The sequence below is a fragment of the Eurytemora carolleeae genome, unplaced genomic scaffold, assembly GCF_000591075.1.
Source record: "Eurytemora carolleeae unplaced genomic scaffold, Eaff_2.0 scaffold63, whole genome shotgun sequence".
Classification (NCBI taxonomy): domain Eukaryota; kingdom Metazoa; phylum Arthropoda; class Copepoda; order Calanoida; family Temoridae; genus Eurytemora; species Eurytemora carolleeae.
Window position 1 is genome coordinate 405,192 of NW_019396024.1, and position 15,447 is coordinate 420,638.

Consider the following 15,447-nt stretch of genomic DNA (forward strand, 5'->3'; position numbering starts at 1 on the left):
GTTTATACTTCAAAAGTGTCCAAATAACAATATACATTAAAATGAAAAATACGCCAATAATGTTATTACTTTGTATCCTATCACAACGTGAAAAACAGACCCCCTTTTCCCACAAAAGAACGCAGATCAAGCAGAATCAGTGCACAGGGTGAGTAAAGAAAGTGGGATTAGCGCAAAATACTAAAATGTTTTTTAGTAGGATTCAATTTTAGACTTGAAAATATTAAAAGTTCTATATAGCGCATACATTTGGGTTAATTGCGTTAATATGAGCAAAAAAATACTGCGACCGGAAACCCTATTGAGCATGTATTTAAATCAATTATCTGTATCTGTAAAGTTGCCACAGTGCATAGCTGACTCTCAGCAAGATAAGATAAAACTGTGTATCCGGTGTCAATACGACGTATTAAGCTTTATTAAAACATCAAAATTATTTTCTTTAGTGCGCAAACCTGCTTTTTTTTCGTAAAAATTAATGCATCAGGAAAAATTGTTTTTGAAGTTTTTTATCAGAAATATGCTAAGACTTGAAAAGTAAAAACATGGAGTTATCACGAATGAGACCTTTCTATGAAATTTGGGTTTAAAGACGGGGTTGAAAACAAAAGAGAAAATAAATTAAAGTTTTTTTTTATAGAAAAATGGTTTCAATCAACTCAAATGGCAGTTTGGAGAATGACAGGGACATTTTAGTGGATTGTGCTTGGGTGACGGGATACAGTTCACTGTCCACCCTCGTTATTATTTTTAACTCCATTTTATTTTTCTCTGTCGGGAAAAACAGGGAAGTCACTTTTAAACAAAAAATTTAGAAGAAATAAAGGTGGTATTAATACAAGGTGGGGGCAATACGATTTCCGTACATTTTACTGTGACGTAGTAGGACTGCGTAATCACAATAACAAAAATTGTAAACAAAGACACAGATGATAGATGAACTTCTGACATTTATGCATAGAGAATAGAATATATATTAGAGGGGAATTTAAAGAATCTCTCGGTATGAATTCTTTCAGTCCCTTTCAGCCTGAAAGGGAGTTCAAAGTGTACAAATCACGTAAATGTTCACAAATTATATGCAGTAGAATACATTAATACAGTATGTTCCCTAGACTATTCATTTCAATTTCGAATTTTTTAAAGCTGTTAAATAAACTTTATAATGAATTAGGTGAACAAAAACATCATTTGATTTATAGTTATAACGGAAAATCATCGTTTGTAAAGTGAAAGGCATAGAGTCTATGTGAAATGATAATTTGTCAATTATGAAACCAGCCTATTTCATAATTTGGTTTTCTTTTAACATTAATTTTAGATTTTCTATAAAATGATGTTCCAGCAAAAGTTTATATAGCATAAATATGTGAAGTACACCTGCAGTATGGAAACAGTACAACAAAATGGCTTTTTTACACTTTTTTCTAGTAAATTCCACTCTAATATATATTCTATTCTCTTTGCATTTATGTAAATAAACGTTTAAAGATGACCACACACACACAAACAGATTTGCATTGCAACTGGGGTATTTGTAAAAGGTGGGGGAGCGGATAACTTTTTATTTTGATTTTTGAGTGAAAATCTGAACTTTTTCAACTTTCAATCACTGTGGGGGGGGGGGGGGAAGGAAGGCAGTATAGTATGTTGGTATAGCCCCCTCCCCATAATTTTTAGCTATAGGGTTACCAACAAAATGTGCGATTTCATTTGTAAACAATTTCTCTTAGACATTGTTAAAAAATTTCGGATTTTATAAAAAAAATTTCGTGGATTTTCAAAATTTTCCAAAAATCTATTTTTTTAGAGGCAATTATTTAAAAATTTGACTATCCATAATCATTCCCTAGGGTCATGTGATGTCCCACACAATATTTGGGTCGGATCAGTTCTGCCGTTTGACGTTTAGTGGATCCAAGCAAATTATACATTTAAAACAAATTCATAGATCTTGTGACAACTAGTGCAGATTGTTCAGTTTAAACATGTTCTTCAGGTTCTTCAGGTTTAGTTTGGATCTCCGGTTTTTTCCTACCAGAAGTGCTCTTATTCGGTCAACTTTAAAAGCCGCAGGTTCGGGTGGGAACAATCTCCGCCAATCAACGTCTAAAATATTAGAAACTAGCTGCTTGGTCTGAGATCTCCTGGCAATCCCAAGCTGATGCCCAATCCCAAGATGATGACCGATGCTGAGTTGTTGCCATATGTCGAGTTGATGGCTGATGCAGAGTTGATGGCTGATGTTGAGTTGATGGCTGATGTTGGGTTGATGGCTTATGCCGAGTTGATGGCTGATGCAGAGTTGATGGCTGATGTTGAGTTGATGGCTGATGCCTAGTTGATGGCTTATGCCGAGTTGATGGTTGATGCCGAGTTGATGGCTGATACTGAGATGATGGCTGATGTTGAGATGATGGCTGATGCCGAGATGATGGCTGATGCCGAGGTGATGGCTGATGCTAAGATAATGGGAGAGACCACGGACTGTAAGCAAGGTTGGAGAGCTAAGCCTAGTCCGAGAGGGTTTTTGATTTTTGATGAAGACTATAGAAGTTGTGTAATGAGAGGAAACAATTTGGTTATCTCTAGGAAGACTGGTAAGGTTGATGATATTAAGAAGAATAACGATCATAAGAAGAAGGAAGATGTTAAAAATGATGATGATCCTGATAAGATTGATGATTTTAAGAAGACTGATGATTTTTAAAAGACTGACGATTTTAAAAGGACTGACGAGTTTAAGAAAACTTAAGATTTTAAGAGGAATGATGGTTTTAGGAAGGCTTATCTTTTTAAGAGAATTGATGATCCTAAGATTATGGGTAATCATGGGTTAAGATGATGGGTGATCCTAAGATGATGGGTGATCCTAAGAATAATGGGGATTCTAAAAATAATGGAGATCCTAAGAAAAATGGCGATCCTGAAATGAGTTGTGTTCCTGAGACGAGTTGGAATCCTGAGAAGAGTTGTGATACCAATGGCCGAATTTAAAGAATTTGAGCGGCGGTTTAAATTTAAGCCGCAGTTTAAATATGGTTGGTCCCACTTAAGATTGTATCAAATGTTTCAAGATTTAAGCCGGCGCTTAATTTAAACCGGGTTTTGGTGGATTTAAACCGTGGCTCAAATTCTTTAAATTCCATCTCAAGTTGACGAGCGATCAGGAATAAATCCTTGTTTGCTGTTGAGATCCTCTGGAACTGATGAGATCTATTGGTCTCGAGTATAGGGTTTAGTGAGATGCCCTGGATTGATGAGATTCTCATCAATCATGAGATATTCTGGGTTGAAGAGACATCCTGGTATTGGGAGATATCCTGGTCTGATATGATCCTTTTGTTCAAGGTCTCCTGGTTTGATGAGATTTCCTGGAATAGTGAGGGTTCATGGTTTGAATAGATTTCCTGGTCTGGTGGGATCTTTTGGTTTGTGATCTCTTGGTTTGATGAGATATCCCGGTTTGATGAGATTTCCTGGATTGGAAAAATCTCCTGGTCATGTGAGATATCCTGGTATAAGTGGGACCCGGAGAAAGATGAGTTAACCCCAGGACTAGGATAAATGAACTTGAATAAGAAGACAGGAGAGAGAAACCCCATCTTTGAATTAGTAAGGATTACAGGAGATGCGGAGAATGACAGGNATCTCAGAGTTCTTTAATCTATGTGGTTTCTTTGAACCTGTGAGACTCCTGATGAAGCTGTTTGTAGGATCTTTAAAAGGCAATGAGTGGGATGAAATACTCCTTAAGGAGGATCAAGTAATATGGAGAGAGACCATGAAGTGTTATGATGATCCTAGCTTAGGGGAGGCTCGTGTTGGTTCAACAGGTCGGAAGAGAACCTGGAGTCAGACCAGAGCTAAACCTGGGAAAGAAAAAAGAAGGAAGTTGAGAGCTGTGAAAGCGGCGGTGAGTGGATCTCCTGGTGTTAAGGCGTCAGGTCGGACTCCGTCCCAGCCTAATCTGGGTTTGCCTGGAGTTTGGAGTGGGTTCGGAGACCAGACCAGCGGGCTTCACCAGGAGGAGGAGTTGGAGAATGTGGTTGTCCTTGATGAGGATGATGCTGTTGTTATGGCGGAGCACTCTGAAGAGGTTGTGACTCCGGGTCCTGGCAGAGCTGTGTCTGGTCATCCTACTGTAAAACCTAAGAAGAGTTTGAGTGCAGCATCTAGGATGTCTATATCTGATGAGTTCAGATTCCGGACCTATGAAAAGCTGATTGAAGGAACTGGAGGGAGAGATGAGGTCGTCTTCCCTGGTTATATGGAGTTTCAGTTCAAGATTCCCCATGAGGTGTAGGGGAGAGAACCTTGGAACCTAGTAACGCCTGTTAAGGACGTTTATGTAGCCTAGAAAGATAGGACTACTTGTGATTTTTTTTCTTTTTTGCTTGGTTGGCATGTTAATATGTTGATATTTTTAGTAGATAAGATCCTATCTCATCTAGACAACAATCTAGGATCCCCTGGAGTAATAGCAACCATGTTGGATTGGTCCGCTGCTTTAGAGCCACAATGTCCTAATCTAGGGATCATAAAGATTATGAATCTAGGAGTCCCTCCAGCTCTCCTCAGTGTAAAATCAAGTTAATTGTCAAAAAGATCTATGTCAGTAAAATTTAATGATAGTACATATAAAACATACCAAATGCAGGGTATATTTCTTGGAGTACTGGAGTATCTAATTCAATGCAATGCAATGCAATGATAATGCAGATTTAAATATGTTGAAGATTTAACTATACTTGAACTTCTCTTTTTATCCTACCTTTCAACTGGAATATCCTCATACAACCATACTAGCTGCATGTTGCATCAGATAGTGGTATTGATAATATTCTATCCCTCCGACCAACCTTCACACTCAGATATACATTAACATAATATAAGACTCGACCGAAAAGAATAAAATTATGCTTAATTGTGAGAAATCCAACTATATGCTATTTACCAGGTTTACAACAAACTTTAGTAGCGGACTTAAACTAAATAGCTCTAACCTCCAAAAAGTCAAATCAATGAAGTTACTTGGTGTCTGGAGAACTGAAAACCTAGATTGGGAGACTAATACAAGAGAAATATGAAAAAAGAGTTACGCCCGCTCTGTAAACTTAATTTTATTGCTATGAACCTGAAAGACCTGGTTAGAGTTTATATTGCGTACATAAGTAGTATTCTTGAAAACTGTTGTGAAGTATGGAATTCTTCTTTATCTATAACTCAGGATGAGGCCCTAGAAAGGGTTCTGAGAGTGTCCTTAAAAGTTATTCTAAGACTAGTATATGTTGATTATCTATCTGCTCTATCCGCCCTGGAACTAGAAACCTTAAGGATTAGGAGAGAGCAACTTTGTTTATCCTTTGCTAAAAAATGCCTGAAATCTCAAATGCACTTTCCTCTATTCTCTGTAGAACCAGTCACTCACAACCACGGAACCTTGAACTTTTTACTGTCAACTATGCTAGAACGGAGAAATACAGAAAATCTGCTATTCCTTAAATGCAGATAAAATTAAACTTCCTATGATATAATCTTATCTTATTTTGTGATATAACCCATGCTATATTCAATTATAAACGAGAATGTTAATTATATTATAATATGTATAATGATCTTGATTTACAATTAAAAGTTAAAATAGTGGACGGGCGCAAATCCTAGGATATATCTTGCATGTCTGTCTCTGTTTGTCTGTCAAAACTTCACATGACCCCAGGGAAGGTTTATGGAACATCAAAATTGGAAGAGAAAATCATGAAAATTAGTTGGAATTCTTTTTTGAAAATGCGCCAATTCAATAAAGAAACAGTTAAAATGCTAAAATTATTTACAGAAAAGGGGGTGCGCCCTAGTATAATATATATCTATATATATATATACAGATACTAGGGTTTCCAGGCGCTTCGCTCCCATCATTTATTTCAATTGTGAACATTTTCTCTTTGTACGTAAAATAAAAACAAGCAAAAAGTTCGCGGATTTGTTTGAAAAATTTCTTGGATGGAGGCTAATTTTGGAAATTTTGATCATCCATAAAATTAGGGTCAGAACAAGCCGTGTTGACGTTTATTGGTTAAAAACAAAAAAACAGTCAAGTATATATATAGATATGTCAGCTATAGCTGGCCAAAATCCTAAACTAAATTGGATGCCATTTTTTAGGGAACCCTATGAAAAAGGCAAAAACATGAAAATATGACAAAACCCACACTGAAAAGAAAAATATTGACCAACAAAATGTTTCTAAATAATATCTTTTTAAAAGTGCTTTCCTTTCATTCTTTCAGTTATCTTCATTACTCAACTCACTACACGGTTCTAGTCCTCGCAGTTAGGTAATAAGTTAAATATTTTTTAATTTTGTCAAGTTGTCAATTCTACATAAAATTCTACCAAAATATTCAGGAATTCAAGTTACGTAAACTGGTAGTAAGCATAATATACCAAATAAATAATACCCTTTTTCTGAAATTAATGAGAAAAAAATGTGCTAACTTAAGATAACATGCATGAATAAGTATTAAAAGTCGGGTCGTGATTGTGAGTTGTGACCAAGATTTATTTTAAAGAATTTTAAAAATACAATAAGAGAGGTATCAAATCAATAAAATTCTTAATTTGAATCCAAAATTTTAACTTTTTTCCTTAAAGGGAGTGTTCGCGAAAAATGAAAGGGGGTATAGGCTTAATGCGATAAAAAGCGCTTTTGATCGCTACTAATCTTACTTCTATCTGTTGCGTCTATAAGGAGAAACTTGTTAAAGACGTTTCATACCAAATAACTTAGCGCCCATACAAATTCAGAAAATTGCAACATACAACTTAGACCGTAAAAAATCTATTTAATTTCAAACAATTCATTCAGATAGTACAACCTATAGTCATCGATTATCTTTCGCCACATATTTGTATATAGTTTATGTTTTATAATATTTTATTTTTTTTAGAAAACGTTTTAACTGATTTCGAAAAATATGAGTGGTCCGCGGCATTCTTAGATAGTTGCGCAAGCCGCAAGAGAAATAATCAAATTCAAAACAAATTAATTAAAAAATATTATATTAAGACGGGGTGTACACAGGTTCCCTAAAAATTTTTTTGGGAGGGAGCAGTTTTTACCCTCATAAAATATTTTTTTTATTTTTGGGTAAACCCTGTGTCTTGACAGAGTCTTGTAAAAAACCAGCAAGGACGTCGTAGACGTCATTTATGAGCGCTCTCTAGGACGTCCAATGAAGAGAATTTTTTTGTGTGGGGATTTTTTATTGGTTAATGAGTGATTTTAAGATGGATTTAGTATAATGAGTCAGTAATTGAATAATCATTAGACTTTGTGATATTTCAAGATGCAATACTCAGTCGTCAAAAATTTCATTGTAAAACAGTTTATGAATCAACACACAAGTAGTTTTGCCCGGAAGAGTCAAATGTGGTGGTACAGAAGGGGAAATAGTGGTGGCTCATGGCCGCCGGAAGAGAAAAAAGCTAACATGTGGCACGGAAGGGGAAATAGTGGTGGCTCATGACCGCCTGCCTTCCCCCGCTCTCCATACAAAATCAAAAAGTTGCAATATTCAACTCAGATCGTAAAAAAATCCATTTATTTCCAATAAAATAATTCAGATATTACAATCCATAGTCATCAAATTTTTTCGACGCATTCGAATAAAGTTAATATTTCATAATATTTTTATTTATATATGATGCAAAATGACGATTAGTTGGCCACTAGGTGTCTCTGCTTTCAACTTTTCTGCATTGTTCCACATGGACCCCCCCCCCCTCCCATTCCAATAGCCCTGTGTCCCTTCTCGGTTCCCTTTCCCCCTTGCGCCCCTTGTGTCCCACACGGGCATGGGAATGCAGGGGGGAAGGGGACATGCAAAATCCTAGAGAGGAAAGCACTGCGCACATTGGAATTTACAGCTGATCATACAAGTGGATTTAAATACGTTTACACACAAATCTCTGTACTCGATGAACACACAAAGGTTTTAAAAGGTAACGTTATAAATAGGGCATTGCCCTCTTTGCATGGAGTGTCACCTAAAATTACTCTTACCGTTTATTTAAGGAAGTTCAGTGCGCGTATGTTTACATGAAGTCAACAATATCAGGGGATATTAGTTCCAAAACAAACACTTGGCCCATTTCTAACACTGAGTATTAGAAATGGGCCAAATCTGCAAAGTTATCTTTTTCAAGAGTATATATCTTTAAATCCAAGAGAGTAGAACAAAATTACACCATATATTTATAAAAAATGGCTTATGCTGAAACAATAAATCTCAATTTAAAACTAATAATAAGGTGTGAGAATTAGTTTTTGATGATTCTTGATTTCATTTTCGAACATATTCCTGTTTTGAAACAAATAGAACAGATACACAACATTAGCTATTCTAGAGATATTCCTGTTTTGAAACAATTACCGGATTTTAGCTCATGTCGTGTTTTTGGAACATACACGGAAACAACTCAACACGGAAACGGATCAAAAATTATCTTTAAGGAATTTCCGTTTCTTAAGAAATTCGAGGAAATCCCTCAAAAGTTCAGAATTGTTGAGGGGGATATCCGAATATTTTGTATCCTTTTCCCAATATTTATAGTTGAATGGTTTCCTCTTTTTTTGATCAATTTCCTCATATTTTTAGGTCCGTTTCCTCATTTTATTGACCTGTTTCCGTTTTTTTCAAAAACTTTAAAATTCTCATTTTGTTGATCGGTTTCCTCAAATTTTAGGTCCGTCTCCTCATATTTTTGATCCGTTCCCGCTTTTTTCAAAAACTTTAAAGATCTCATTTTTTGATTGGTTTCCTCAAATTTTAGGTACGTTTCCTCATATTTTTGATCCGTTTCCGCTTTTTTCATAAAACTTTAAAAATCTCATTTTGTTGATCTGTTTTCTCAAATTTTAGGTCCGTTTCCTCATATTTTTGATCCGTTTCTGCTTTTTTAAAAAACTTTAAAAATCTCATTTTGTTGATCGGTTTCCTCAAATTTTAGGTCCGTTTCCTCATATTTTTGATCCATTTCTGCTTTTTTCAAAAACTTAAAAATCTCATTTTGTTGATCGGTTTCCTCAAATTTTAAGTTTGTTTCCTCTTATTTTTGACCAGTTTCCGCTTTTTTCAAAAACTTTAAAACTCTCAATTTGTTGATAGGTTTCCTCAAAATTTTGGTCCGTGTCCTAATATTTTTGATCCATTTCCGCTTTTTTCAAAAACTTTAAAAATCTCAATTTGGTAATTGGTTTCCTCAAATTTTAGGTATGTTTTCTTAATATTTTTGATCCGTTTCTGCTTTTTTCAAAAACTTAAAAATCTCATTTTGTTGATCTGTTTCCTCAATTTTTAGGTCCGTTTCCTCATTTATAATTCAAAAATTCTTACAGCAATTAGAAATCAAAATATTAATATCATTTGTCCTTAAAGATTTAACTAGAAATTCAGGAAACTGTTTGTTTAAAATGCTTGAAAATAAATCATCCATATTCTCTATTTTAACAGATAAAATGTGGAAACTTAGATTCTAGAAATAATTCAGAAGTTAATTTAGTCTTCATGTGATAATCTTTCTTTTCAGTGATTTATTTTGTAAGTTGCGAAAGTGTGTTTTGTTTTGAATTGTGGATTATACTCAAAAACGGGAAAGCATGGGTTTTTGTCTCGAGAACGCGACAATGTTTCAAATTCAGGATATGTTCAAAAAGGGAAAATCTAACATTGTCTTGAAAACGGCAAGAGCTTTAATATAAAAAGAACTCCTACTATAATTTTGATTTTAAAAAAAGTTGAAAATTGGGAATTCTTGTCTTCGTCATGTTTAATAAAATTTTGCTTTTAGTTTTTATTATCGACTTTTACTCTGGATATGGGCCGGAATCCCAAAAACCCAGTCTTTCAATTTGTGCCAATTTCTAACACTCAGTGTTAGAAATGGGCCAAGTGTTTAGTTTTGGAACTAATGTCCCCTGAATATTCAACATGAAATACAGTGGTTAATATTCTTAAAGGGAGAAACTTGCATTGTTTGGTAGTTGAACTGGGAATGTAGTACTTGTGGAGAAATTCTTTAGGATTCATTTGAGACATATAAAACGTTCTAATGATTTTTGAGGCGTTTCCGTATTTTTTAAAACTTCATTTAGTTGAGGCGTTTCCGCAAAATTTTTGAGTGGTTTCCATATTTTTATAAACTTCATTTAATTGAGGTGATTCCGCAAAATTTTTGATGCGTTTCCGTATTTTTTAAAACTTCATTCAGTTGAGGTTTTTCCAATTTTTTTGAGGCGTTTCCGCAAAATATTTGAGGTTTTTCCGTATTTTTGAAAACTTCATTTAGTTGAGGAGTTTTTGTTTTCAAAACTTCAATTGGTAGAGTCGATTCCTCTTTTACTTTACGGGTTTCCAGAATTTTTGTAAGAGTTTGTCTTTTTAGATAACTTCTTAAATTCATTATAGAGGAGACTTTTCCGAAAATTTCGTTTTTGTTTTTTAATAAAGGCTTTTAAAACTACACATAAAGTTAAGACATTTCTGCACATTGTTTCCGAACAGTTTAGAGGCATTTCCGTTTTTTCATTTAAGTTTTTTTCAAACAACACATGAAGTTTTTTTTAAAAAAAAATTCCTTTTAATTTCTCAAAAAAATTGTACAACATTTTTATTCTCGTACTTTGACGCGTTTCTGATTAAGAGAAGAAAAAATTGTTGAATTTTTTTCGGAAATTTCAAACGTTTCCAACAAGTTTTTACCATTTTAGCGAGCCATTTCTATATTTATATAAATTAGTATAAAACCATTTATTTATTTATTCTTATTTCAATTTTGTTTCACTTTAAATATGCATTTTTGCTGATTTTGAAAAGTTAAATACTGTAAAATTAGTAGATTTTTTTCAGAATCTTGCGAAACATAAAATGAAGGGTAAAATAAACAGAATATTAGTGAATACTTGGGGTAATTATTAAAAAAGAATTATGCTAAACAATCACAACGTGATCCTCAGCAGTCTATATTATTAAAAAAATTGTAATTAGATAGAATGACTAAAATGTTTATTGACAAAGCTATTTGACTTTATGTATAGAAAACTAAAAATTATTTATATCTGCAACAAAAACGGTCAATACTGTTGTACAAAGTTTACGAGATACAAGACTTAAAGAGTGAAAATGATGACGTTGATCTCTCCTTCAGTATGCATGGTACCATTTTCAGTAGTTATGTAGAACACCTTTTACAAGCTTCCACTGTTCATCTACAGGGACTATCCTAAATGTTTGGAGAGGGAAGGGAAGAGACTAAAAGTTTTTTTTTTAATCGGAAACGCCTCAAAAAAAAAGAGGAAACGCCTGAACTAAATAAAGTTTAAGAACATTTTTTCTAAAACGGAAATGTCGCAAAAAAAACGGAAACGCCTCAAAAAAAGAGGAAACGCCTCAACATAAATAAAGTTTAAAAACTTTTTTTATAAAACGGAAATGTCTCAAAAAAACGTAAACGCCTCAAAAAAAACGGAAACGCCTCTAAAAAAGAGGAAACACCTCAACTTTAAATACTAGGAAACGCCTTAAAAATATTCGGAAATCCCTCAACTTTTTCCAGTTTTGAGGGATTTCCCAAAATAAAACGGAAATTCCTCAAAACCAGTTTTTGAGGCATTTCCGCGTTGAGACGTTTCCGTGTTGAGGCGTTTCCATATCACCCTTTGAACTCAACAATGTTTTTAATGAAAAATTTTTTTATTGATTTTTATCAACGTATGCATGAAAAGATTTAGAGAAAATTAAATAATTTTTAAGAACTGTTTTTCTATGAAAATATGTTCCAGTATATGCAGTATGGAAACAGTACAACAAAATGGCCGTTTTACATCTTTTTTGAGTTAATTTCTCTCCATACTAATATATTCCCTTTGAACAGAACCCGTTGCTTCCTTTTTTAAGAATGTTGAGCATTGTTCTTTATGCATTATATTGTGTACGAATACGATATGTAAACATACACTGAACCAACTCTACACTTCTTAATAGACAAATCCTCCCATAAAGAAGTCAAACTATCTTTTAAAATCAGAAATGTAGAGCATCATTCTCGAAACAGGCAATCTAAGACGTTTTTCATGCAGTTAAGCAGCCAAAATATGGCATTGATTTTTTTGTATATCTTATCGTTAATGCTTTTAACTTTTAGGAATATTCTGTATACAATTGTCTGTACATGTATATTGTTGTTGACGAAAATTGAAGATACACCATGGATGCTAAAGTTATTTCATATCCAAACAGATCAGGTATTACTTTTTATTTTTATTTTAAAAGTACATAAGATGGTGCAGATGTTTTTTTCCAATGCTCTACTTAAGTCTAGCAAATTCAACCAATCATTGGTTAAATATTTTTCAGCTTGAAATTGTCAATTGTCACGCTTTTTTTTACATACAGTAACAATTAAAAAATCGAATTCCATTTTGAAAAAAAGCTACGACGTCAACTTGCAAACTTATAAGGGCTGGATAATTAGAGTTCCGGGCGCTTTATCAGATTTTTTAACCAAGAAGACTAGTTTGGATATCACAATTTTGGCCTGGTTAAGTTGTAATTTCATTGACAGATTGTGTGTTAATCTTTCTGTCAGCAAATTAGTAATAGTGTTTTAACAGAATGTCCCAAAAAGCTTTGTTGTGAGCTCTTTTATGCAAAAAAAGTATCAAATTTGTTTTGAGGATTTAACTTTTAATTCTTGAGCCCCTCCCTCCTAACTTTCGCATAACTTTCCCCTAGACCTAATAAAATAAATATGTACAGGGTGTCTCAACAAACATGGGAATTGAGAGACGACTTGAAATTCGTCTTTGATTTTTGATATTTATTACATGACAAAGAAAGTACAAAAATGATATTAGATATAAAAATAATATTGTTTTATTGAATAAATTGAAATTTGTACAAATTTTGCAAAATCTCCGTCAATATTTCGAGATACAAAAATGTTAGACCTAATTTTGAAAATCTCAAGACCAGGAGTTTTCGATATTTGATGGTAAACTGGAATACTGCATGGATGAAAAAATGCCACATGGATCGGAGACGATATAAAAATCACCAATTAATTCCCATGTTTATTTTGTATATTTAATTAACAATTTTTCCATATTATGATAATTTCTTAAAATTCTTGTTTAGACATTTAGCTAATAAATAATTTTTTTATTTAAATCCATATCAGAACAAGATGTTTCAGGGAAGTCTTGCGGGTTAAAACTTTCATATTTCTGATAAATAAACCTATCCCGTTGATTAAAATAGAATATTTGTAGTAATTCTAAAGCTTCTTTATATCTAGATTATAAAATGTTTTGCACATCGCCATCGATGATTTTATTTGATCAATCAATGGTTATTGATGATGCAATATTTATTAATTGTTACTTGATGTCATCTTAAACATAGGAGAGTGGTCTACTTTGTGAAGTTTTGAGTTGCTTAGACTGCTTACTTAGTTCCCTGATTATGTTCTATCTACTAGGCCTGGCAGTTCATATGCTCTGCAGGAAGAATTATAAACTTTTATGAGAATGATTATTGTTTTTAGTTTTGATCTTATAAATTAATATCTTGTAATGATGAGTTTAGCGAGACAAAATATGTATAGTAAAACCCATGGCTTAGGTACACTATATTTCCGCCCTTCGAAAGTAAACTTCTTTGTAAGGATCTCTGATTTCAAAGGTGGTTTAACTTCCTCGCAGGAAGATTTATTTTTTTACAAGGAAGTTCACATGCGATGCACGTGATATACTACAGGGTGTCCCACGAAACATGACAGTTGGTGAATAGTTTAGAATGTCTTCTTCCATAATTTGTTAAGTTGTTTGATACCAATGACAATAATACAAATACTATACGGGAGTCATGGTATAGTAAAACTGGTTTCAAAGAAGAATATGTTCCAGAAAAAGATTTTTTTTAACATAATAAACTGCTATATAAACCTTTAATATCTAATAAAGTATACAAAAGACGACTTTCCTAACTATTTACCAACTGTCATGTTTCGTGGGACACCCTGTACATGAAGTACGTTGCATACATAGACAAGATAGACACTCAGTCAACTCATCTCGCGAAACCTCGATTTTATGTGGGGTTCATACAGTACACATACTTCATGTTTTGATTTCAATTACTAAATACTAAAGAATCTGAGAGATAAATAGATATTTTCCCTCTAAAATGTATAAAAAAAAAATTTTTAAAAGGAAGCTCTGAAAAAAATAACTTGTTTTTGAGAATACATACACAAAAGACTCCAATTTTTCTAAAATTGTACAGTTTTCCCAGCTTACCTGTTGTACTTAGTACACTGAACCTCCATCAATGTCTACTCTAAGCCCGTATCTTGCTAACTTAACTAGCGTATTTAAGACGTAATTTGTATGTCTCCGTACTCTACAATGTTTGTCTGCTATGTCTGCTAGATGTCGACAAAAGAATAGGTGTCAGCACATAATCTAATTTTACCATGCTTTCTATTTGTTTTCGCCGAGAGGGGTTGTGTTTCACCGTGAGAAAGCGAAGACGTCATTTGTTTGCAAAAAGTACTTTGCTGGAAAGCATTTAAGTTTTATGAATTATCCCAATAGTTCTGTCAACTGGATCTGATAAGTGGATAGTGGAGAAAACGTACTTCATGAAGTATATCGTGTACTGCATGGGAACTTCCTTTTAGAAAAAAACATCCTACGAGAAAGTTAAAATCAAAGAGAATAGATTATACTTGAGTGGAAATTACTCGAAAAAAGTGTAAAACGGCCATTTTGTTGTACTGTTTCTATACTGCAGGTGTACTTCACACATTTGTGCTATTTAACCTTTTGGGCCCTGGAACATCATTTTATAGAAAAGTTTTCTTGAAAATTATTTCATTTTCTCTAAATCAATTCTTTGATAGCCTGTCATGCATTCCCGAGTTCATTTCAGCATAAGCTTCGATAAAAATCAATTTGATGTTTTTATTTAGTAAAAAACATATTTTTTAATTTGAGGTAATCAAACAGTAAAACCAATATTTTTGAAATACTCATGCAAGATACCAAAATATTAAAATTAAGGATGAGGAAGGTAAATGGTTATTAACTCTTTAATTTCTAATTTATAACTTTTATACAGTAGGGCTCATAAAACTGTGAAATGGAAGAAAAACGTTTAAGGCCAAGGGGCGCCGGCGGAAAGGGGGGAAACAACCCTAGAAAATTGCGGGAAGCTTCTATATGTAGAATGTATAGATACTTAAATTCTATTTTAAGAACGGATTAAAAACATTTTCCCTGTGGAACACTTAATAAATAAAAATTTTTTTTAGTTAACTAAAGATATTTCTTTTGTTTTGGGACGCAGGTAGCTTGGAATTTCCTAGTGGGGGGGGGGGGGC

The 15,447-nt window shown here is 33.5% G+C and overlaps 1 protein-coding gene across 1 annotated transcript; it reads left to right on the top strand.

Annotated features, from left to right (window-relative positions):
* Positions 1-619: 619 nt before the first annotated feature.
* LOC111705927 (uncharacterized) lies at positions 620-13,646 on the top strand. The gene is made up of 4 exons (XM_023478672.1): positions 620-787; positions 6,294-6,341; positions 12,208-12,307; positions 13,467-13,646. Exons 1-4 carry the CDS (start codon positions 645-647, stop codon positions 13,587-13,589), a joined length of 414 nt encoding a protein of 137 aa, XP_023334440.1. The 5' UTR covers positions 620-644; the 3' UTR covers positions 13,590-13,646.
* Positions 13,647-15,447: the final 1,801 nt, after the last annotated feature.

Bases quoted from the DNA above. Each gene is read 5' to 3' on its own strand.
- LOC111705927 (XM_023478672.1), top strand. From the start codon at position 645: ATGGTTTCAATCAACTCAAATGGCAGTTTGGAGAATGACAGGGACATT. The intron at 6,342-12,207 runs GTAATAAGTTAA...TTTAACTTTTAG, and splicing joins GTTCTAGTCCTCGCAGTTAG to GAATATTCTGTATACAATTG. The intron at 12,308-13,466 runs GTATTACTTTTT...TCTTAAACATAG, and splicing joins TTCATATCCAAACAGATCAG to GAGAGTGGTCTACTTTGTGA.